At 43.1% G+C, this 25912-nt stretch overlaps 1 protein-coding gene across 1 annotated transcript in view; it reads right to left on the bottom strand.

Moving 5' to 3' along the window:
- Positions 1–4488: 4488 nt before the first annotated feature.
- Positions 4489–25912, bottom strand: part of Lrp12 (LDL receptor related protein 12) — a 76623-nt gene continuing 55199 nt past the window's right edge. The window contains exons 3-7 of the mRNA XM_005367523.2: positions 17394–17529; positions 14111–14313; positions 11744–12848; positions 10045–10177; positions 4489–6844 (exon numbers count right to left, since the gene is read on the bottom strand). Coding sequence (XP_005367580.1) covers positions 5981–6844; positions 10045–10177; positions 11744–12848; positions 14111–14313; positions 17394–17529 — 2441 coding nt within the window. The 3' untranslated portion in view covers positions 4489–5980. The remainder of the gene's footprint in view (positions 6845–10044; positions 10178–11743; positions 12849–14110; positions 14314–17393; positions 17530–25912) is intronic.

The following is a 25912-nucleotide window of genomic DNA, read 5'->3' as shown; positions in this document are numbered from 1 at the left end:
GAGTTCTTGATCTGCAGGTAGCAGAAGTGAAGACTGTCCCATCAGGCCTAGCTTGAGCATATAAGACCTCAGTGCCCACCTACACAAGGACACCCTTCCTCCAACAAGGCCACATACCCTAATAGTGCCATTCCCTATGGGCCAAGTATTCAAACAGGTGATTCTAAGGGGGCTGTTCTTACTCAAATTGCCACATTTAGCGATATCCCATCCATTGCTTTTTTTTTTAAGTAATAAACAAATACAGGATACAATCAATACACTTGGCAGATGAGAGTGGAGCAGATTTGATAGTGTTTTAACAAATAAGTTTCTTTTGAGCACATAAAACCTTTTACTTAAGGACTATAATAGCATTTCAGTGTTCTGATGTATCAGTATGGGAGGGAGATGAATGTCACGAACCCTTTGCTGTTTCTATTATTGATTGTGGAGTTGACTTCTTTCCCTATTGAATCACTGGGCTGGCCTTAGTGATTTGAAAAAAAGTGAAAGTTGCAGAATATTCTAGAAGGTCTATAACTCGGTCCTAAGAAGTCTACAGCTTCTGTAGAGGTCTATTCCAGTTCATTTATTCCAGTTCATTCTAGATTCCAGTTCCATGCTGGAAGGAAGCACACACAGACCCTGGGACAGACTTCCCTGCAGGACCCCAGGCTCCCTGAGCTCCCAGCCTGCAGCCAGCAGCCAGCAGCCAGCAGCCAGCAGCCAGCAAGGAATTCCCCAGCCAGATGTTTCTGATTTGCAAGATTGCAGTCATTTTAAACAGACTGCTTGGGACAGTCAGTCACATAGATGGACCGGGGCCTTTAAAAATGCCTGTTCCTCACAATAATCTCATGAGGTGGTGCTGATTACATATGAGGGTTAGCCCCAGGCTCTGTGAGCCTTCGTCATGATGAGCTGGGACCAGTGTTTCTCTAAACTGATAAATTTAACTTCATGTGTGATTCATCTTTCAGTAGTTAAGGCATGAGTGAGGTTAGATTTTAGTCCTGCCGTCATTGCTACAATAAATAGTGTTTCATGTGTCATAGGACTGTCAAGGAATCGGCAACGACAGGCACTTAGAAATGGGTTAATTTGCTTTGAAAACTCTATCCCAGGAGGGAATATATGAGCAAGGGAGGTCAAGATCATGCTGAAGAAATCTACAGAGACAGCTGAAGCCTGTGGAAATTCACAAACTCTAGACTGACAACTGTGGAGCCTCCATGGGACTGAACTAGGCCCTCCACATGTGGGAGACAGTGGTGAAGTTTTAACTATCTGATGGGGACCAGGAAGTAGGGCCAGGATCTATTCCTGATGAATGAGCTAGCTTGTTGGAGCCTGTTTCCTATGGTGGGAAGCCATGTTCAGCCTTAATCCAAGGGGGAGGTACTTGGTCTTGCCCCAATTTAAGGTGCCAGACTTTGTTGACTTCTCACTGGAGCCCTGACTGGTTGGGAGGAGTGAATGGTCAGTGGGCTGGGGGAGGGGAGGCAGAGGAAGGTGGGAGGAGTGAATGGTCAGTGGGCTGGGGGAGGGGAGGCAAAGGAGGGTGGGAGGAGAAGGAAGGAGAGCTGTGCTTGGAATGCAAAATGAAACTTCAAAGAATTAAAAATGAACAACAGAGAAGAGAGAGAGAGAGAAAGACAGAGACACACAGAGAGAGAGAAGAAAATTCTATCCCATAAGGAAGATGCAGCAGAAAGGGCTCCCAGAATGCTCTGTGATAATGCGAACATGGGATTCACACATTCAGGGGCTGGCCCACGTCATAAGGCCAAAGATTATTACATTGTTTTTGACATCTTAAAGGATGAAAATTCATGAGACGAAATAAACAAACAACAAAATACCCCAATTCTGTCAAAAACCCTACTACCTGGAGAAGTAAAGCGAAGACAGAAATGGAATCTTTGGAAATACTTTCAGGCTAAAGAGGAACGAGGCCTCCCTTAAGGACTGGGAGAGCCGAGTGGTACAATATTGCCATCCCCTAAACTAGCTGGCATCTGGTTCCTATCAGCGATGGCTACACTGGCTCTTCTAAGATCCTAGCCCGAGAGGCGCTCAGAGCTGAGTCCAGGCCTGAGTTTATGTGTTTACATCTATCTGTAACTATAATGATCAAATAACATCAGGATTCAGTTTTAGAACTGGAGGCATAGGAGGGGCAGGAGAGAGGAAAGAGAAAGGGGTGACTGATATAGTTTAATTAAAATGTATTTTAAAATTAAAAAAAAATAAGTCGGGCAGTGGTGGCGCACGCCTTTAATCCCAGCACTCTGGAGGCAGAGACAGGCAGATCTCTGTGAGTTTAATGCCAGCCTGGTCTACAAGAGCTAGTTCCAGGACAGTCACCAAAGCTACAAAGAGAAACCCTGTCTCAAAAAACCAAAATAAATAAATAAAATGAATTATTAACTCATGGAATTAGGGAAGAGCATCAAACTAACTAAGGCAAAAAGTGAGAAATTTATCAAAGTGGGAATCAACTAATTAAAAAGCAAACCATGTCACAGAACAGACACACAAGACAGCACACAAAAAAAGTCAACTTGCTAATGTATACTCCCCACAGCCTTTTAAGGGCAGAATTGTGTTATGTTGCTCTGGCTGACTCAAACTTAGGGGCAGTACTGGAACTCGGCTTCCTGAGTAGCAGCAACTAAAGGCAAGTACCACGACTCAGATGAAGTAATTCACCCAGGATGCAAGGATGGTTTAAGACTACACTACAATCTTACAAGACTCCCTTTTGGCCTGAAGCGGAGGAACTGGACGTGCTTCTCCCCTGGAGGCCAAACAAAGGGCACGTGATAAAGTTCAGCACGCAGTCTTGGAAACTGGCTTAAAATCAGGCTCCAGGGACACTTCACTAGGATCATCTCTCTCTAAACCAAGTTCAGGCTAGCCCGCCATTTAACGTTATTTCAGAGATCTCAAGGCAGTTATCAGTTAGCACACAGACCTGTGTAAAGCAAGACAAAAATTGCTTATCAGTGTTTGTATATGAAAAGATCCTGTAGCTGAAATGTGCGCGCGCGTGCACACACACACTGTGAGAAAAGGAAGGCTGGGGGCTGACAGGAGACTGACCTATCAGATCGTCGGGCAGTACGTACGAGACTAGGAGAAAAATAGAGACGGAAAGGAAAGAATGTCATGGATACCGGCAACAAAACCTGATAAAATCTGTAAAGAATTCCTAACAGAAGGCTCCCGTAAAGTAAAATGCAAAATACATCAGAAAGACCCAACACAAAGACTGGAGTAAATGGATGCCATTTTTTTGAGAAGGCACTAATTTAGATAAATAATTTAACACAATGATGCTGAATTTAGGTTAATTACAAATTAAAATTGTCTAGGAAAAACAGTAAAAAGAAAAAATAAGTAAGGATAATTGAACTGTACATAGGAAATTCTCAAATTTATTTATTTATTTAAGAATTGAGAACACTGTGCAGGTGGCTCACACACTGGCACAAAGGAAAGAGGAAAATGACAGTTAGTGACGGCCACAGAAGAGCCATCCAGGGAATGCTGTCCATCATCATCCTCTGGTTTGACGCTTGGAGGAGGAGGGAGAGCAGGAGGAGAGAAGAGGAGCAGAGAAAAGAGGAGTACCGGTGCTTTAAAATGGTGGTTGTCAAAAACAATGTAGTTAGTACCGGTACAGAAAGGCAGGCAGACCAACTGCAGAGAAGAGTCTAGAAAAGTGGAGCTATTCTTTGTAAGAGTTCTGTTTCAAACTAGTTAAGAGACAATGATTATTAGTAGCTGTGGGAAAGAAGGCAGTTGCCTTGGGGAGGGGGATCAGTTTTGAAGCCTAAATTTAGGAGGAATCACTGACTTAAAGGTTAAAACAATCAAATAAAAGACACCTAGCCTTGTGTATTCCAACTCTAATGAAGTACTTGTACACGAGAAAGGGCACAGGATGTCCACATGGGCGATTTACAATACACAGATCGGCACTGTATGGACAGCATATGGTGTTTTTGGAGAGATGTACAAGACACTGGTGCTGGTGTGTATCTTTTTAAACAGAACTAAAGAATGGGTGTCAGGGTAGGAGAGAGACTTATTTTTACTTCTTGAACCAGGAAGTTATACAAGCCAATTAAAATTAAATTAAAACACATGTCAGCAGCATGGACAAGGCTTGATCTCCAGAACCACAAACCAAACCAAACCAAAACTGAAGCAAAATTCAGGAAACCAACCCCAAAGTTCCAGCTACTAGTAGCATCATTAGGACTGAAAGGTTAATTTGCTATGTTGAATTCTCGCATCAGCAAACTGGTCAAGATTTATTAAGCAGGAGGCAGCTTTCTTAAAGGGGAATTGCTCCTGCCCTAGGGAAATTTGGCTGGAATACCCTATCTCCGGTGACTGGCTCCTTTCACGGCTTCAGCTGTCTTATATGCGGCATGACTTAGCAAATGAACTGAAAGTCAACAAAAGTAAAGAACAACTTTGATTTTAAAAAGTACCTCAAGGCAATAAAAAAAATTATTTTAATTTTTGATACATATTAAAACATTTTAGTCAGGTATTCCTGACGGCATAACAGGACAGATACACAAGACCTCAAACATGCTTTAAAATGACATTCAGCAAAGTATCCAAAATGTAATAAATAGCAATAATCACACACAAACACATCTTCATACCCAATCATTAAGCTACTAAAACAGACAGCTAAAGAATAAATAAACAAGAAATGACACTAAAAAAAAAATTAAATGGGGTTTTGTAATTCACTCTACTTATAGAGGGGGGCAATCTGAACAACTTAATTTGCTTTTCAAGATTACAGTGGTGACTCCCCTCCCAACCCCAATAATAAAACATCCTGGAAAAAAAATCATTCTTACAATAATGCAGTTTTTAAATACAACAAATAAATATGAAACCAGCAAAGCAAGTTCAAGTTGTAATAAAAATGGTCCCCCATCCCCAAAGCTATGGAAATATATAGTCACTGTGGTAGCAAAGAATAGCATCTAAAGTGGTAGTGCCTGGGCACCAAGCTCATCTGAGACCTTTGTAGGACACTAGTGCAAAGCCCGAGGGTCCAACTCACGCACACCCCTGTACTGGAGAGACATTACCAGGTGGAACTTAGCATGTACAATGTCTGTACACAGTTTATAAAGTTCCCCAACTCACGCACACCCCTGTACTGGAGAGACATTACCAGGTGGAACTCAGCATGTACAATGTCTGTACACAGTTTATAAAGTTCAAAGTTTAATGCATAGTAGAGTATCTTCATCCACTTAATTCTGTCCCTACATCAAGATGAAAACAGAAGTATCTTGGGATTTTACCATTTGGTCTGTACCATGTGAGAGTATTAAAGTCAGCATTAGAAAATCTATAAAAGTTTGTTTTCTGACAGCAATTTATCTAACTACGCAAATTTTACATCATTGTGTGTTAAATGTAAGAGGAAATTCTTTTCCCTTTGACAGGTCCATATGATGAAATCCAGTAGCAGACAATGTTATACAAATAAAGAGGTGATTGCAAGGGTTTTCTTTTTTTTTGTACATTAATAACCTTAGCATCTAGCATAATAAATTACACGGTGTCAAAGAGCATAAAAGATTCAATTAAAAGAAGGTACTATTTTGTACAAACAAACCTTTTAACATAAGAGAGATAAAGAGACTGGGAATTAAAGCAGCCATATTTCTACTATTAAACTAAAGTACCAGGATTTGAAACAAAACAAGTAAAAACAAATGGCAGCAGAACGTGACTGGAGTACCAATACACAATGCATTGTTAGCTGCTAACCCAGTGAACTCCAGCTCACAGAGTTACACGGTGTTTAATTTAACCATGCAGGCTAACATATAATAATAATAAAAAAATCACCCTGCATCTTTTCATTTTAAACTAAAACTAGTTTAATAGTGAAGCTACAAAACAATGAATGGGATATTGCTCCAGCTCGCACAGTCTCTGGCGCGCCATCCTAACACAGCAGCAAAGCCTCGTCGTCACTTGTTTCGCTCTTCATCGTTGCTTCTAAGCAAGTGTCTGGGATCTGGGCGGTGTGCACGATGCCACAGCGCTCGCAGGGGCCATCGCGGTTACCGGTTCTGACTCCAGGGTTCGCGGCACTGGAAGGCTGCCTAAGCCCTTGTACTTGGTCTGAGGCCAGATCAAGGAGGGGTCGGGAGCAGTCACTGGCGTCAATGTCTGAAGCTCCGTCAGAAACTGGAATTAGCATTTCAACATCATCATCGTCTTCTCTTCCACTCGCCCCGTTATCAAGCTGTCTCAAAGGACTCTGGTTCTGATTTGTGGAGCTCGACCGACCTAATGTAAACCGTACCCAGCGCAGGCCCTGAGTCATACGACTTAACGCACTTGTGAGCTGGTGGCGGGCTGGGCTCACACTAGGGGCTTCCACACCTGACACATCCCTTCCGTCTGCATGGCCACCTCGGGTGCTCTGGGTTGAGGAATTCCCACTGGTTCCCACCGTGGTTTCCACGGCTGTTGTGGGAGGGACTTTCTGGGGCAAAGGCGCAGCCACCCCACCAGATGCTCCAGGCGTATCCCTTCTCTCGCTTTCTGTGTCTGTGTCGTCAGACTCCACGGAAAACAGGCTTCTGTGAAGGTGACTCCTTTCCGTTTCTCTGCTGCTATTCTGACTCGGAACAACCTCGTCTCCATCTGCCGAGACCAAAGCTAAGGATCCCGAATGACGCGATCTTGCAAAGTTAAAAATACGATTCCAAATGCTGCTGGATCTGCCGCTCATAGGAAGCCTGATTGATGTAAATCCCAGCTGAGACCGGACAGCTAGCCTCAGGTTTTCTAAAACCGAAGCCTGCAAAAAATTAAGAGTGGAAAAAGTAAGACCATTAATAACAAAGTCAAGATGAAGAGCGTTCTTTGGCCCATTGTTTCAGGGGGCGGGGGATGAAGTAAATCCTCTTGGCTCTAACCTGACTGCAATCTCAACTTTACAGTAATAGCTATGTCAATTCTAAGTTATTTTATTTCAAACGTCAATAAGAACCCAATCCTAAAATTGTACCAAGTGTAGGAAGATAAATACATTTATAACCAGAAGACTGATAAATCTCTAGCATACTTCACTAGGTGACCTGGCATCATTTATGTTTACGATCTTTTACCCTCTTAAGTAAGTTAATAAGTTAGCCTTGCTTTAACAGGCTGAACTGTCCTGTCCATGTGGAATGGCATTTCAGAGCTGGTTTCCAGACCGAGTCAATGAGTACTGAGGATCCAGTTACACTTCCACAAATAAAGGACCGAGCACGCTTGTAACAGAGACTAGAAATCAAAAGTATACATTTGGACTCCTCAATTTTAAGAATTAGCTTCATTTTCAGTTTAGGATTAAACCATATTAGTTTTAAAAACGGATAATTTAAAAAATTATAGACTTTAAAATATGAAATGCTTCACAAACTAGTTGCACATAATAAAAGTATCTTGCACAACTAAAAGAAACCTAGGGCCAGCAAGACGGCCCATCAGGTGAAGGCATGAGCTACCTGGCACCCGAGTTTGATACCTGGAGCCCACGGGACCCAGGCAAGTTGTCCTCTGACTGATACAGATGGCATCATAGCAAGCCTGACCCTCTTCCAGACACAACAGTAAATAAATGTAATTAAAAGATACATTCTTTTGTTCTAGATGACAGTGTCAGATTATTTTTAAAAATGTAGCACTAAGTAGTCTTTAAGCTCCACCTGGTGGTCATGGAGCAAACGCAGCTTAAGACCCAGAATAGAGCACTTTAAACCCAACCCGTCTCTGCAAAGGCTAGCTGACACACTCCTTACACAACGGTCTATTATCTTGCCAGGGCCCAGCTTCTGGCTCTTCCTCTCACAGAAACAAGAAGGAAGAGAACGGGGGAAACACACTAGCTTCCACTCTCCACCCGTGTTTGTCCTGCTCATACAGTTATGCCTGTATAGTCTGAACACAGTTCAGCAAATGCTAAGAGGCCACCTCGCCCAGCTTTAGGACAATACACCCCCAGTAAGACATTCGCCTAACAAACAGCACACAGTTCAGCAAATGCTAAGAGGCCACCTCGCCCAGCTTTAGGACGATATACCCCAGTAAGACATTCGCCTAACAGCACACATGACTTTCAGTACAAAATGTGTAAGTTTTCCACCCGTTAAGAAGCATCTAACTACACAATAAAAACGAACAGTAGTTAAGCTTAGAAAGAACTTCTCCGCAGACCTGGTATTCAAGCCACAGTCAAGCAGGGCAGGTTATGTGCACAGCGGGGAGCAGAGGCGGGCAGACCCTCAGCACACTTGAGCCCAACTCTATGTCACCTCTGCCACAGTCAGGAGTCATTCTCCACCCAGTCAGAAGCCTGCTCACAAGGCTGCCATTTAACCCTGGATTCTACAGGACACTTCATGGGGGTCGGGTGGATGGGAGCCTAGAGCTTAGACTATGGAGCAGCAGTAACTCTCCGAAAACATTTCTTATTTTATACTAGATGGCAAATTACAAACTTATTTTTTTAAAAACTTGTGCAAAGTTGATAATTTGTTGCCAGAAAACTTGAGAGTTTGGTTTTATTAAACAAAGCCTAGTTTACTGTTGAAGGACTATCTTATTGAAAATGTTGTTTAAACAGAATTCCTTCACGAAGATAATCAGTAGCTCTAGAGAACAGAGCAATGTGGGACAAAGAACTCAGCCTTCCTGGATGCCTCTGACTTGGCTTCTGAAGTCTCATGGCTGACAGAAAGGGGCATCTCCCTGGAGACTGGCCGGCAGCTACCATGATGTCACTTAGGGTAGGGCTCTGGAGAGTCAGGGCGGGGTGGTGGCTGCAGGAGGGATACAGACTCAGATTAGTTTAGATTAGTGTGTCTGGATGGGGGGGAGTATCCTTGGTTGGTAACAAACACGCAATACTGTCGCACAGGGGCAAACAGCAATGCAGTCAGCTGGGCTGCCTGAACTCTGCCCTGCACTTTCCCTCAAGTCTGTTTCAATCTGCGTCCTCCCACAGAACAGAATCATGGCAATCTCATGGGCAAACAGCGCCCAGTGAGCCCTTTAAATCCTCTTAGTGAGCTAGAAAACCAGAGGGAGATGGGGAAGCCCCTGAACTTGCAAATGGTCCCAGCAGTGAGCAGTCCCAGGGTCTGTGGCTTTGTAGGCCCAGCGGGAGGAGGATGGGAGGATGTGAACCTAGTCAACCGCGTCCCTCACCAACCTTCAAAGAAACTGACTGCGGCAGGGCCAACAATATAAAGAAACTATAGTTTTTTCCATTTTACACCCTAAATTTTGACCAGTATAAATTCTGAATTATAAATTACACCTGGAAAAATGTTCAAAACCTACAAATTCTTACCAAGGATCTGCTGAACACTCAAATAAGGTGGCACATGCCGGAAGTGAAATGGTGGTCTGTATTTAAAGAGTTAGATCACTGAGAAAATACTATTTTTTTCAGTTCTAAGTCTGAGCATCATTTTTATAGACACTTGTGAACACATTTAAAATCTAAATGCATATAAATCCTGACTAAAGTGAACCTTGGTATATTTAAAAAAAACTTACTGAGAAATTTGAAGAATCAAGAAACATGAATTACAACCCAAAGAAAGTGGACCAAATTTTTAAACAGTGCAAAATTCAGCCAGAAGTTCTCCCTCAAATGAGGAGCAAAGAACTTCTCGAGTTACTTTCACTTAAAACTGGTTAACAACATTGTTAGTATTGTTAGTATTAAGTATTCATTCTTAAATCTCTAAGTGTTCAGTTCAATGGGAAAATTTTAAATTTCAGTGTACTCGTTATAAAAAGAAAAATGTCTAAGAAAATCACATCATAATCATAAGAATTAGAATTTCATAGATTCTGTTTAAAATATAATAAAAATTTACAAATTCATTTCTCCATATATTTAATATTTGCTTGGCTGAAAATTCCTAAAGCTAAGGGCTCCTGTTTTACTACACAGAAACTTTAAAAACATTAAATGATGAAGCATTAAAATCAGAATTATACCTGATTAGGTGAACAAACGGGAAAATCCTCCACGGGTGGGATTAAGCCCTGAGCAATCAACTGTCCGTAGGAGGGAGGGGCTTCTCTTCGCAGCAGCTCCGCTTCCACTCGGGACAGCTGGGTCTCAAACGACCTTTGTAAACGGGAATAAAGGGGTCAAAAGAAGGCGCGCGTCAGTGTTCCCCCAGCAGTGCTGAAGACCAGCTGACTCTCAGCCAACTGACTCAGCGAACCACTCCTATCTGGGAATACGCTGCCCTTGGCAAGGCTGAGGAGAGCGGAGTGTCCAGGGGAGCTTCATGCTAGCAAGAACCTAGGTGACTGTGCTCTAGCAGACTGGAAAGCTCTGCATAAGGAACACGATAAGATAATAGATGTCAAAACCCCAAGCCCTAGTCTTTAGGAGACAGCTGTTGAAAGGCGTCAGAAGACCCACACATTGTTTTTTTCAGGCCGGAGTGAAATGAGCCCCCAGTCTACTTCCGGCAGCAGCGGGATGGAACTGGAGGCCCGACTCTGCACCGTGTTACACCATCGCTGGAGTATGGTCAAGGTTTTCAGCTATCTGCATTTCCTGCAAGGGAAGATGCAGCAACTCCATCACGGCCCTGTGCACCTGCGCACCAGCTGTGACCTTTAGCTCTCTGTAACTGTTAGAGCTGAAGCAGCTGTCCCCACAGTAGCCTCCTGGGAGCCATCTCTGCCATTAACTGCTTTCAGTTTATCTTCGACCACGCTGGAAGCTGCTCTCCCTGGAGTCCAGCCTCCTTGGGGCTCAGCCGAGATCCTATCTCACACTGAACTGCACAGCCAGGCCTCGAGCTGCCCTCTCACGTGCTGTTAGTCTGCTGTGTGTTTCCAAGGCTCCAGACCCAGTGAATTACGTGTTTATTCTTGGAGCAAGGCTTTTATTTTATTCTCTACACACTTCCGCAGAGAAGGCCCTCTGGTACCTCTTCTCCACATCCCGCTCACATATTGCAACAGGCACCTCTGGAGGGAGGGCTTCCACACGCCGCCACCACGAGGGTGCTCACTCCAGTTACACGGAAGGCTCACCGCACTCCTCTTACTGTGAGCTGCCTGGTGAAACTATGGCTCTTTTATTTTCTCCTCACTTGTAGGAAGCTATAAACACTGGAGGCTCTGATATGTGGAATTATTGCATATTTATAAAGACAAGATAAAACTGTAACTGAGAATAACAGTTTGCAAAATCCCCCCAGACAGTAACCTAGTAAATATATTTCTTATCTCATAAAGCTAAATATTATTTTGTACTATATTAATCTTTGACTATTGGGCTTTTCATCCTAATTTATATATTCTAAACATTTATACATCTCTAAAGCACATTAAAGGGACTTATGGCAAACATCTGGGCCACACTTTTAAATCACGCATGTGCGCATGTGAGTAAGCTCCTGTGGAGGCCAGAAGCCAAGCTCAGGTGTCAGTAACCATCCACCTTGTTTACAGAGGCAAGGTCTCTCACGGAAACCGAGTTTGCCCAGGGATCCTCGTGTTTCTACTAGCACTGGAATCAAACGTGTTCACTACCATGTTTAATTCTGTGGGTTAATATCAGGCACACACGCAGCTTCTCATTTTGTGTGACAAGCGTTTTACCATCTCCGCCCCTCCTCCCCGGACACGTGTTTACTGCAGAAACCACAAACTAGTCTGTCTTGGTACTGACCTGCGTTCAAACATCCTCAGAGAATAGAGCTTGCAAGTACAGCCCAGCGCAATGACGAGGAGCAGGCCGCAGATGAGGCTCCCGATGACGGCGGCGGTTATGACCCTGGTGGGCACGATAACCGGGCAGTTCTCCTCATCGCTGCCATCACCGCAGTCATCCTGGGAGTCGCACACCCAGCTTTCAAACACACAGCGGTTGTTTTTACAGTGAAAATTCCCTGGCTGGCAAAAGAAGCAGTTCTTTTCATCGGATCCATTCGGGCAATGATTTTGGTAGTTGCAGCGGTCAGAGCGAGGATAGCAGACACCATTTCGAGAACACGGGAATTCTTCCTTTTGGCACATGGTACAGTTGATTTCATCCCTCCCGTTCGGGCAGTGCCAATAGCCATCGCACCGCTGCTGCTCCGTGTAACACCCCCAGTTCCCTCCGCAGGGTATCTCCCACGGCAGACAGAAGCCGTCTACTTGGTAAGTAGCGTTAAAGCCCCTGGCCGCATTTACTTTGTCGGCGCAGAAGTGCACCCTTATCTGTCCCGAGGAAGAAACGACGGTGAGAGGAGCGTGGGAATCGAAAGCAGTGAGCACGCGCAGGAGCTTTCGAGGGTTCTCCTCCAGCCCGTCATATATTTTGACATAGTCACCGTAACCAGTACCATCAAGTTTAAAGTCCGTGAAGCGGAGAATGACCTTCCGGTGATCACCAGTGTCTATCAGCCAGGTGCAGTTACTCCCGGGAGGGTAGAAGTCTGGGTAGTTGGGAGAGTTGAAAGTGCCGTAGAAGTATTTTAGCCACTGCCCACACGTTGGCACGTCGCAGTCTATCTCGTCCCCCAGGTCCAGGCAGTCAATGTTCCCGTCACACTTTAAGGACTCGGGGAGGCAAGTGTAGACTTTGGTGAAGCGGGACAGACACTGGAACTGGTTGTAGGCGCAGGGCTGGAAAGCAGCCGCAGTTGGGGGGTTGGCGTCTTTGGCGCACACCTCCTCGTCAGAACTATCTCCACACTCGTCCATGCTGTTACATTTCCAGGCTTCTGGAATGCACTTCCCATTAGCACAGCGGAACTGATCACAGGCACAGTTTGGCTCCTCAGATTTCCCTGGGAGAATCGGGGAAGGGAAACGGCGAGGGAAGAGGAAAATCAGACCCAGCCACACTACACAAGACAGGCATATTTATATAATGATGATGACAAAGCTCGAGCAATAGGGCTTAAAACCCTGTGGAAAGTGTGTTAAGTCCTGGTGAGACATCGGGACTGGCATCACGCGCCCGGCAATTGCATCTGTTAACTGTTTGCTCCTTGCAGGTTTCCCTAGCGATGGGAGAAGGGATCAGTTCTACTTTGTAGATGCTATTTCACTACGAACACTGAGAGAATGACGTACGACACACGAGCCAAAGGATATACTGCCTAAGAGCTTAACATTTTATAAACATCACTAAAACAGAAGACATGTTTGAAGGAAGAAAAACCGCCCAGGCCAGCACTTTGCAAATAATCTTTCACACTCTCCTCTCGCTCTTCTTCTGTCCTCAAACAAAGCAGCATTTTGCTGTGCACACTGCAGTGTGTTTTACAGTTTAGCCTTGCTTTTCATGAACTGCCATCTTAACTTTACAGTTTATTTTTAACACAACTGCAAACAGTTCACAGAGTGACTTTCCGACCATCGCTAGTGCCTATTACCGGGTACAGTTTCACTTCCGGGAGAGTTTGGAGAATTGCTCATAAAGGATGGGGGAAGAAGTGCTTAGGGAATTCTAATTATTTTAGTATGCCATGCTAAATATTCCACAAGGGCAACAGAAACGAACCGGACCCTAGCAGATTCCCATGCTAGCAGATTTGGCACGCTGAACTGTTGTTGCCTGTCCACTAACAACCTACGTATGGATGAGGAGGTGGCAGGAGTCCTCCAGGCTGCGTGAACCTGACAAAGGCACCCAGTGCTCTAAACTTTCCACATGTGGGTGACCCGCGCATGTTCGGAAGTGGTTTAGGAAAAGAAACATCAAGCACTCGGAGACTGTGAACTGTGCTGGTGGGAGGGGCTGTCTTTTGCTTTAGATGTAATGAGAAGTAATTCACACACCAGAAAATACACTTTCATAAGATCTCTACAGTAAGGGTAAAAGCTTAGAGAAAAGCACATCTTCAAGACAAATATATTTAGGACGTTTTAAAAGACAGACCCTACTTTATGAAATTAGACATTTCATTATGGTTGCAAAAACAGTGAATTGGATACTCAATCTGAAGGCAGCTGACTTCAGCTTCTAATCGTTGAGGGCAGACACACGATTAAACACACACTGTTCAGAAAACCAAGTAAAAGTGAAGAGCAGTTAACACCACACCTGAAAAATAAGCCAGTCTGAAGCCTTTCCTGGACACGCTGTCATCTGAATGGAACCGGATCCAAACGTGGTCTTGTGAGGAGATATATGGAGGCGGGACTGTGGACCCACAAGCTCTGTAACTTTCAATATTCTTGTATGTTTCTATTGTTAGCCAGTCCAAACTGCACCTTCTGGATCCCTGGATATCAAAGTCCTGAAAACTAAAAAACAAGAGAACGTTGGAAGAGGCTTTAAAATAATTTGACAAGAATGTTCATAAAAATGAGATGTAACGGAAGATGTCCGCAGCAGCCGACAGCCACACTGTCAGCCATCACACGCCAGCTGCTAGGGCCTTATGCCTGCATCGCTCCCTCAGGTCCCAGAAGGGCTCTGCTCTTCATAAGGTAACAGCAGATTCCAGAACCCTGCTGAACGCCAGCTGACAGCACAGGCTCCTTGTCTGTGTTCAGGGAAACTCTTTCCGATCCTGACCTCCTGCAGTTCTTCCTGCTTGAGTCAGGAGTTCAAGCATGGAGGAGGTGCCCTACAGAAACTCCTCTCTCTTCAGTTAGGCTAGGTCACCCACTTCTTCAAGGCAGTTCCCCCTAAGTTTCCAGGACAGCAAATCAGAACAATAGAGAGGGGGAGAGGAAGGGGAAGAAGGAGAGGCGGACAACAAACAAGAGTAACATGTGCTGTGACTGGCCCTCGAGTTTGGGAATAATCTTTCATATAAATCACCTTATAGTTAATCATTATCATACAGTTCCTAAAATACGGGCTCAAGAAAATGGGAAAAAAGTCAAACAAGAACAGGGCAGCAGCCGCTGCTTGGTACAAATGGGAAATCTAATTCTGCTTCCCGCATCTGAACATGGCTCCCTAACAAATGAAAACTCGACTTTATCTCTCTCCTCCGCTTCAGATCAAGTGATAAGGGCGTTAACTGCGGGGCTGATATCAGGCTGTGCTTGTCCCGGCCCTTACAGCATCACGTACCACACTTCCAGAGATCTCTGTGTACACGCCCCTCTCTTACAAGTCAGATTTTCATATTACATCTAAGTTTTTAACTTTCTAAAGATAAAATTTACACCAGAAGCTATTAGAACTGTGATTTGTTTTCATGAACATGCCAATAAACATATATTACTATATTATAAATATTCAGATATACCCAGCAGTTATGTTTTAATGTGATTATACTTTGTAATGTGATGTGTTTTATAAATTAAGAAACATTCTTGGAATTAGTTCATTGGTTTGAGCAGACTACCAAGAACTGAGAGGACAAAAAGGTTAAAAAGAAAGTCCTGATATGGTAAACATTACAGTGTCTCGGGGGCTGTGCTACAGGTGGATTATGTTGGCTGTTTATCTTAGCACTTACTTTTTTTCATACAGTCTGGAGGTTGGGGTGTGGGCTTACTTTGTGGGAGGCTCTTTGGATGGACCTCCCTCCCTTCCTCCTCTCCTCTGTGTTCCCTACCCAGGTTTCTTTTGTTACAACTGGTCTCAAGTGGTGGCTCACACACCTGCAGATTCTCCCATGGAGTCCATATGTGACAAAGTCATCCATGTTTGCTGGGAGGCGACCAATGGCTATGAGCGGCTTTTTCACAGCCTTCCTAAGCAAAACAGACAGACTCCGGCGTTGACTCATATTTTATGTCAAGGGCTGAGGGAGAAGAGTGAAGGAGAAGTGGCTGATGCCTCCATCTCAAAAGTTTATGCAGGGAGCTCTCACTTGCCTATTCTACATCACTCTTCCCCACTTGAATTCAACTGTTTGAAAATATGTTTCTGAAGGAAGCTGAGGCAGGGGGCTGGAGATGTCTCAGAGGTTAAGAGCATTGGCTGCTCTTCCAGAGGTCCTGAGTTCAATTCCCAGCAACCACATGGTGGCTCCCAACCATCTGTAATGGGGTCTGGTGCTTTCTTCTGTCTCAGGGAGGCATGCAGGTACAACAATGCACACATAATAAATAGATGTTAAAATAAAGGAAGTGAGGCAAGAAGATTATGAATTCGGGTCATCCTTGGCCACGTGTCAAGTTGAAGGTCAGTTCGGGTTCTTAAAATATTAAACAAACACACAAAACCCAGCACACTTCCATATTCCTATGTTTTCATGTTTGTGCTTGTCTGTCTACAGGGTCAGGGTCAAGCCCACACCTTCGCCCAAGCAAACCCCTTACTCTGAGCGGTACCTGCAGCCCTCACTTCAAGCCATTTCACTTTAAGTTAGTGCAGGTTGTACAAGTAATAAGTTTTCAATCATTTTCTAGGTGTGTGTGTGTCGTGTACACACATGTTCCTGGGGGGGGCATGTCCACATACGTGTACAGGTGGTCAAAGGTCAACTTCACCTGGTGTTCATCCTTCAGACTCCACTCACCATGAGATCTCTCGTGGGGACTGGAGTTTGTCAAATGAGTGGTCTGACAGGCAATTCAGACCCGGGTTTTCACGTGCAGGTGACTGAACAGTCTCTCTGCCCTCACTCTGGATTCTTAAACCATGTTATTTTGTTTCTAAATTATAAAAGGGGGGCAGAGAGAAGTGCTTCCTGTGCGAACACAATGCCCAGAACATGTGGCGTGGTGGTGTGTCTGTGAGCCTAGTGCATGGGGGGGGGGGGCGCGAGGGATAGGCTCGTGTCCACTAGTCTACCCAAAAGACAGTTATGGGAATACACCCAATGTTAGCTTCTGACTCAACATGTGCAAACATGGGTAAACACACCTGCAACACATGCAATCACACACCAAAGAAAGCAAAAAAAATCAAGACATGTTCAATAGCATGTTTAGTTATATAAGGACACGCATGTCCACTGACAATCGTACTGTAACTTCTTTAAAGAAGAGGAGACGATGAACGAGGCTGAAGTCATGGCTTGGATCTTTGAGCTGATTGGTGGGTTCTGTTTGTCTACACCATGCTAAAGGTCACTCTTGATCTTAACAAGCTACTTAGCAATTTATGCTTTTGTTAAGAAGCAGTTACAATAGCTGGGTGTAGTGGATTATACTTTATATGATGTGTTTATCCTGGATTCAGAGAGGGAATCCAGCACTCTGGAGGCTGAGGCCACAGGAGTTCCAGATCAGCATCCATGCTATGGGCAACAGAAAATGCTGAAAACCAAGTTAGTTAGGTCATTGTCTTACTCTTTAAATGACACTGATAACCATAACTTATTTTATGTTCTGCAAAATATTTTTATATTGCTGTACCTCTGACAATGATATCTGGAAATCACATTCACATTTCTAAATAAAAGGATCAGAATTACCTTATAGTAATGATTTCCCCTGGGTTTGCCCGTATGAGCCAGCTACAGTTGATCTTGGCGGGGTACTCAGAAGGCCAGCCCGGACTCGTGATTATTCCACTTGGGGCTCTAATTTGTTCTGGAGTCTCTCCACAAGCTGGAAGACAGCCAAAGTGACCTTAGCTAATCATTACATCCTAACAAAAAGACAGTATCTCTTTAAAAAAACAAAAGCAAAACCCAAACACTTCAGATGTGAAATCACATGCAGGAAGACGTGGTTCGGCTTAGAAAGCCTCTCTTCCACTCTGGTATTTTATTTTCTTCCCTTTAGAAAAAGAACCTTATCCTTACTCACTGGCAGGCAAGAAAAATTTCCAATTAGATCACTCAGGCATCAGAATTTTTAGGTTTAAGTGCAGATATCAATCAATTCCCCATCGATCTTTTCTCACGTTTATCTTTTAAATTCATTTTACTGTGAATATCTATTCAGTAAATGTACTTAGATCTTTAGGATCATCAAGCTGTTTTCAGTGAGCTTTAGATAACCATAGATATGGAACTGCAGTGTTTGATGAAGTAGGCCACTGGATACAGACGGTAAGATATTAAAACACTGCGAACTGTCCCTGCGCTACTGCGTTAATACTCTCCGGCATAATCACAGGGCTGTGGTCTGAATGAAAACGACTACAGATGCACCAGGACCCCAGTCTGCGGCATTACTTGGGTAGGTTGAGGAGGTGTGTTTGTTGGTAGAAGTTATCGCTGAGTAGGGATTTGAGATTTCAAAAGCTTCGCACGGTCCCAGTTCACCCTTTCCTTCCTGTGCGTGGAGACGTGAGCCCTCAGCTCTCAGCCTACGCTCCTGCACCATGCCTACTGTCTGGTTGCCATAGGCCCTCAATCCCTGGGACCACATGCACCCCCAAACTCTTTCCTTCTATAAGATGCCTGGGTCACGATGCTTTTTACCAGAATAACAGAAAAAATCATGAAGACAAGGGTGTTGAAAGAGTCCTAAACCACTGAACCATAAACTTCTGAAGTAATGCTTAAAATGTCACAATGTGGTTGAGTATCTGAACACCCCAAAAGAAAACATTCATGCCCATACACCTTCTCTTATCTAGAATCATGCAGATAATCTGACAATGTGTTCTTTCTCACTAAAAATAAAAACACTTGGCTAGACAGGAAGGAAAAAGACAAAGAAAGGAACAAAAAGGAAAGAAAGCTAAAGGCTTTAGCGGACCCTAAACCTTGGAAGCTATTACTTCACACTATTTCATCAATTACCGTTGCTGATTTTAAAGTAGTGGGGAGAGCAGCTGACAAGGGCACATGAGGTATTATTAGAACTCTTGGGACAATTTTCAGAAAGGTAATAAAAATATACAACAAATTAAAAAGATGAGCACTATGTCCTAATGAATTAACTAATCAGTATATATGCCTATAAACAATATCGCTGAGGGACAAAACGAGTCGGTGTAAGCGACGCACTTGGCACCACATACAGTCTGAACTCTGGCAGTTTAAAAGATCAGGTGGCCAGACTTGAAGGCAGCAAATACCCTCACTGCAGTTACAACTGGGTAAAAATCATATATATTTGTATCTATATATGTATATCTATATATCTATATATACAGAAAGACTGTTTTCCTATTAGCCATTTCTACTGATGTGTTTACATCCATCTGTAGGTGAGGAATCTTAGTTGCATCCTCACAAACGGACCATTTTCCCATCACAGATGCACTCAACAAGAAAGATTCCTTGTAGTCTCTCTCTCTCTCTCTCTCTCTCTCTCTCTCTCTCTCTGTCTGTGTGTGTAAAAATCCTTCCTTTTAAACAGAGGTTGATGCTCACTTAATTTAGGCCAAGGATGGACAGGAAATAAAATGCAGTTAAAGAAATGTCATCAATGGTGTTCAAAATAAAGCAAGCCAAACCGCTTACAGTCAATCCTTTTTTTTGCTCTTTCTTTTATTGATTTTATTGAGCTATACATTTTTATCTGCTTCCCTCCCTTCTTTCCCCCTCCCCTTCTATCCTCTCTCACATGATCCCAATTTACTCATGAGATCTTGTCTTTTTCTACTTCCCATGTAGATTAGACAGTAAATTCTTGTGTCTACTGAACAACTCACTGTCTGTAGAAAACCCACATTGATGTTTTAAAGTCTGTCCTACTGCAGAGCAAAGACTCAAACCTAAGATGCAACTAGAATGTACTGGCCAAGAGTCAGATCAAGATCTCAGAACATGGAGATCCACAGCCCGGAATACAGGCACAAACACCAAGGGCTCTGCCTTCATGCCCAGTCACAATCACGGCCACTGTTACTCACTGATTATTTATTAACTGGCTGCCATCGCTAGTTTCATTACTAGTAAACTCCTTGAGCTGGGCACGGTGGAGAGCTCCTCCATTCCCAGCACTCGGGAGGCAGAGGCAAGAAGATCAGCATCTGAGGTAATCTCTGACTACACCAGAGAGTAAATTCCCTCCCTTACAAGAAAAAAGATTGATTTTAAGGAATGATGGTTCTGAAAAAGACTTGATTTCTTCGAGTGTAATTCTCTTATAAAGATTTATTGAAACAACACACTGCTTTGTCTCTGCTTCATTTAGACAGCTGCCATGATCTCACGGGAAAAGTCTAAGGCCTTATTCTGGTCACTTTTACCATAGTAGATTATCACGCAGCATAAAACCGCCAACTTTTAAATAAACACTAGACTAACTCTAGGGAAAGACTAGAAAGATTATTATTTTTAGTTTTTTTAAAATTATGTTTTAAGAAAAAAAATTACAGTACATGAGAAACCAATAGGTGGTGCTCACATACCAAAAAATAAAACTTGTGCGCGAACACAGGACATGTAAATGTGCACACACACATGAACACACATGAACATGTTTGAGCACACCTGAATACACATGAACACTGTACACACCTGTACAGGGCTAAGACATGCCACCATAGACAGGAGAAGTTATTTTAAGACTTACTACACTTATATTTCTATCTATATTCTTAGTAACATTGTTTTAAGGCATACCTCATTCCTCTTAGTAAGTACAGAACTAAATTATAATATCGAAAATTTTCCTTGAACTCATTTTAGATATTCTGACTTTGTTTTGCCCATCTACAGAGCATGCTAGAATCTGGCTTTCTGTGGCAGAGGCTTTAAAAGAGCCTTCAGGTGATCTACAGACTCATTAAAACTGTATGCTAATGAGATTCCACGGAAATACACACATCACTGTATAAAGTCAGGGTTAAAATATCAATCTCAAATACTCACTATTCGTTATGGTGATCCCCGCCACTTTAGTCAGTTCACCCAAGTGCACTGTACTGGCTGGGTATGTAAATAAACTCTAGCACAACCATAACATAACCTCCCATAGCTGTGAAAGAATGCTTTAAACTGCAAAAACAAACCATTCAAATCCGTCTCTTTGGTTTCGGTTAAGAGTCTGTCTGTCCCGCACTGGCAAACTGGAATGGCTCTCATCCGCATTACTGGCTTGGCTGCAGTATATACCACTCACGCTTTACTAAGTTTTAATTTCTCCATCTTAAACAAGGGGCTACTCCTTGACGACCCCCAGATCTCCATCAGCCCGCTTGCCCTCATCACGCTCATCTAGGGTGCATTTCCAGAAGCTACCCAGGATCATCAGAGCGTTTCTTTCTTTCCTTGCTTTGCTGTCCTTTGATATTCTGAACTCAGACTCCCAGTTCCAACCTTGGCCATAGAAACGACACACACACACCACTCACTTGGTTTGCAGTTCCCAAGATCTCTTTAAAGACCCTGGCACTGCGTTCTTTGCTTCGTGTTAGGGTCTACTACCTTGAACGGCTGACACGCGTCTTCTGGTGTCCCCCGCCCTCAACTGCCCTGTAGGTTTTCTGGGATTGGTCCCCCCTCCCCAGCCACTCTTATCATGCAGAGCCCCCTTCTTTTCACTCTCGGTGCACCCCACACTCTTACAGGCTCAGCTACAATCCACAGGTCAGGGCTTAAACTCTCTAGCCAGGGACTCTGCACGGTCAAATGCTCACTGGGCATTCCAAGCTCAAGTTCAACATGGTCAGAACTATGTGTTCCCAAGTCCTCTTTATTCTATGTTCGACATCTTCACTAGCTCCGGCACCATTTGGTTAAGAGAAAGGCAGGTGAGTAAAATGGAAACTCATTTCGAGACTGTCACAGGTCGCCTCAGACATTCAGAAACAAGATTTGGTCATGAGAACTGGAAGTTTCAGTTGGGAGCCGAGCTTGCTTTTACTGCCTGTCAGCAAAGCCCAGCCTGACAGTGTCTTTCAACCCCTATTTCCTTCATTACACTAGCATATTATAAACGCCCCAACCCCTTTCATCCTAACACTTCAGCTCTGATGTTTAACCTCAACTGTAATTTGCAGTGGTTTACTGTGTTTAATGTGATCAAATTTAAGCTGCTATTTTCTTGCTTTTAAATGGGTATTTAAGCCATGAACAGCAAGCAAAGGGTACTGAAGGTGTAAACACAATTATTTTGATAAAGGAATGGTCAATGAGTAATATCACATGTGACAAATCAGACTGGCCAACAGTAAAGCCTGGCCTGCTCCAGGACTGGCGTGGCTCAGCAGGAAGGAGGGCAGAGGTAGGCTAAGCTGTGCCCCTGAAGGAGTAAGAAAGTATGACATAAAGTGAGCGGCTGGATGGAGGCCAGGGTGAGGACAGGCAGGACATACCCCAAACCTCTATTTATAACTCTTTAAAGAGCCCATTCATTTTAAAAGTCGTTTACGTGCATTGGTGTTTTGCCTGGATTTATGTCTGTGTGAGGATGTCAGGTGGAGTTAGAGACATTATAAGCTGCCATGCAGGTGCTAGGAATTGAACCCGAGTCTTCTGGAGGAGCAGCCAATGCTCTTAACCAATGAGCCAGCTTTCTAGCCCCATGTTTATAACTTTTTTTGTTTTAAAACAAAATGCCTGTATTTTTAGCTCGTTTAAACCTCACCTTTCTAGATTTTGACAGAACTCCCAATTTATAGCATTTAATGTTGACCTTCGTTTCCTACTTTCATTCAATCCATGCCTTCTCTATTACAGAACTATTTTAGCTATGGTCTAGTTCATTCTTTAATAAGAGTGTAATGGACTGACATACAATAAGAGTATATGTAATTGGCAATGGGGGAAATTTTGTTAGGGTAATGAAAAATTGTATGAAAAATTTCCTAGCATGCAAATCATCCGAAGTAGGAATTTTTAGTTAAGGAAAACTATTTTCAAGAAAAGCCTAGAAGCACCTTCCTTTATTACACGGAGTGGCTCCTTTGCGGACCTAAGTAGCTGCCTGCTTTCTCCTGGATGCTCATCTCAGGAAGTAGCAAAGCCAGCACATGTGTAAACCAAGCACCTTCCAGAGAAGGATCTGTCTGAATCACGTTTGCTTGTTTTTGTTTTGATTGTACTGGTCTCTGTTTGAAACAAATGTCTTGCAGAGACAAGCATGAATCGGGCCTACACGGCTGCCCAGTACAGACCAATTCTAGGCACAAAAAGTCCTTGCTATTTGTCCACATTAGTATTCTGACTGGTATTTTATTTGTTCTCAATACCTGTACAGTAAAATGCTTCTAAAAGATCAGTACGAACACCACTTCTTTCAAAAGTCCTGTTATTTTAGTGTGTGATTTGTAAGGTATGAGGTTTCCAAGAACACACAAAGAGACACACATGTACACACACACGTACACACATAACATATCAAAAATTGCTATATTTAGTCTTTATTCATTTTTCTTTTTTTCTTTTTTTTGAGACAGGGTTTCTCTGTGTAGCTTTGGAGCCTGTCCTGGAACTAGCTCTATACAGCAGGCTGGCCCTGTACTCATCTTGTTTCTTAATCGATTTCTTAATTAGCAACATCAAGTGTTTGTTCTTTGAAAATAAACAACAACTAAAAAAAAAACCCCAAATTTATTTAATTTACTTTGGTGGGCACCTTTAGACATAAACAAAATTCATGCATGAATGATGACACACATCTACAGCTTTTATAAATTCTCCATTAACTGTAGGAGTAGAACCCTGCCCCCACACCAAATGGCTTCTAATTGTTCATTAAGAAGACAGCAAATCGCTGAGGTGGTGCTGTTTGCACCTGGAAGGTGAAGGCAGGAAGACTGAGACACTGAAGTCTACTCAGACTACATAGCAAGACCCAGCGCAGAAAACTAAGCCGAACAAAGAAACAGCAACAAGAGGGAAGTGATGTCAGCTTCCAGCTCGGGCAGCACCGTCTTTGCGGGCACACGGTGACCTGGTTAAGACCCCTCAGAGTCTATCATTTATTTACAGGGGATCTAGTGTCAGGACATCTGCAGTGACTTACAGAAAACAGTGATGCACGTCCAACCCTGGGGACGACGTTCACCAAAGAGTTTAACTAAAAACTGTTTCTATTTATCATGCATTCTGCTCCTCAGGAGAGAATCTGCTAAAGAATGGACAGGTGGAGAGGTCCTTTGATGGATTTATTAATAAGATTTTGCCATTAGATTCCCAGTTTAAAATAGAGATATCGTTTGCATGAATTAAAAATTAAGCAAAAACTAATACAAACCGAAGACTTCAAGTTTCTATTACTATTTCAATAATCTTACAGTACAAACACAGAGCTGTGGTTGTAAAAGTAGGAGTAAAACTTACGGTCTATTTTTAAAAGCCATCGTTCCAAAGTGGAAGATGACTTTGATTAAGATGAGGATGGGAGAGAAGAGATCATGTCAAAACCATGTCAAATAAATCCTTCAAGTTTCAGAGTTCAACATTTTTAAAGCCTGGAGAAAAAGAAGTTAGCAGTGAAATTTATGATTGGACCTAAACTACTTGTAAAAGAAAATGTACAGTTTCCTGTTCAAAGGTTGAAAAACTAGGTTTCATTTCAGAACTGACAAGAGTTGATACTTTATGACAATAAGTAGCTGAGGTTAAGGACAGATGAAGTGTATGTGGTTTGGGTTTTATGAAACTGAAATACAAGTTAGTAAATGACACTCACTGACTACTAAACCTCACAAGACAAATATGAAGGGCACGAAAAAGAATTGGTATTTTCAAGGAAATAACAGATGAGGAAGGATGTATAATTATTAGCTGAATCTAAGAAAGACAACAGTTATTGTAAGAAATATGTAATAAGGCGGCTGTGGTGGCTCACGCCTTTAATCCCAGCAGAGGATTAATCAGGAGGCAGAGGCAGGTGGATCTCTGTGAGTTCAAGGACAGCCTGGCCTACAAAGGGAGTTCCAGGATACCCAGGGCTGTTACACAGAGAAACCCTGTCTTGGGGGAAAAATGTGATAAATACAGGGCTAAATGATGTCATATGTGTTTAAAGTAACTTACAGCAAACAGCATACTTCAAGAAAGATACATAAATGTGGTATACAGCACTTCAAAAGATCTCCACAGGACAATTTGAGCACACCTTCCCTGGTCTGTAGTCTTGGCTAGTGTTGATGAAATGAAGTCACGCATTCATCTGGCTGGCTCAGCACGTGCTTTTCCTACATCTCCTTACACATTAGAGAGAGAACGCCTTTGTTCTTATTGCACCTTCCCCTTTTCTCTACTTACATAGTTCAATAATACCATGTACTTAACTCCATGTGTGGGAAGAAAAAAGATAAGCCAACAAAGAAAACATGTAAGAAAACACTAATAAGAAGGGGTCAATTCCAATAAGAGATGTATTTTGAGAAAAAAAAAAACCCAAGCAAACGAAAAACAAAGGCTATCACTGGGGCTGGGGAGACAGTTCACTTGGTAAAGTGCTTGCTTTGTAAGCAGAAGGCCCCGAGTTCCATCTCTAGTGCCCATGTGAAGACAGCAGGTGTGGTGGTGTGCAATCATTCAGTCGCATCGCTGAGGAGTCACCATATAATGGGGGAGACAAATGCCCCAACTAGATATCTTAGGACACAAAGTAAATCCCCAGTGCCAAGAACCGGCTATATCTTAGTGGGTGGCTTGCTGAAGGAATCCCATAGACTCCCCCAAACATCACAGGCTATTGCCATGGAGTGTCACCGGGTATATAAACTATATACCAGAGCAGGCCCCAGGAGTAGCCAGTCATCGCAAAATGAACCCCACATTTGTGTGTTTATCCTTCCTTCATCTGTTTTGATTTTTTTGGTATGTGTGTGTTCCATTTTTGTTTTGTTTTTTTTTTTTGAGAGAGAGAGAGACAGAGAAAGAACAAGAAGTTGGTGGGTAGGAAAATGGGGAGTTCCTAGGAGTTGGGGCAGAAAAATATGTTAAAAATATTGTATGAAAAAAATTAAACTAAAATTTTCTTAAAAAGTTATCGTGGTAAATTATTTGTGTTTTAATAAATAAAGTTTGCCTGAAGATGAGAGGACAAGGCAGCCACACCAGCCAGACATGCAGACCATGCAGTGGGGGCACGACATGCAGACGATGGAGTGGGGGCACGACATGCAGAC

This window comes from Microtus ochrogaster, unplaced genomic scaffold (assembly GCF_000317375.1).
Source record: "Microtus ochrogaster isolate Prairie Vole_2 unplaced genomic scaffold, MicOch1.0 UNK19, whole genome shotgun sequence".
Taxonomy (NCBI): Eukaryota; Metazoa; Chordata; class Mammalia; order Rodentia; family Cricetidae; genus Microtus; species Microtus ochrogaster.
This window is presented reverse-complemented; position numbering and strand designations above follow the sequence as displayed.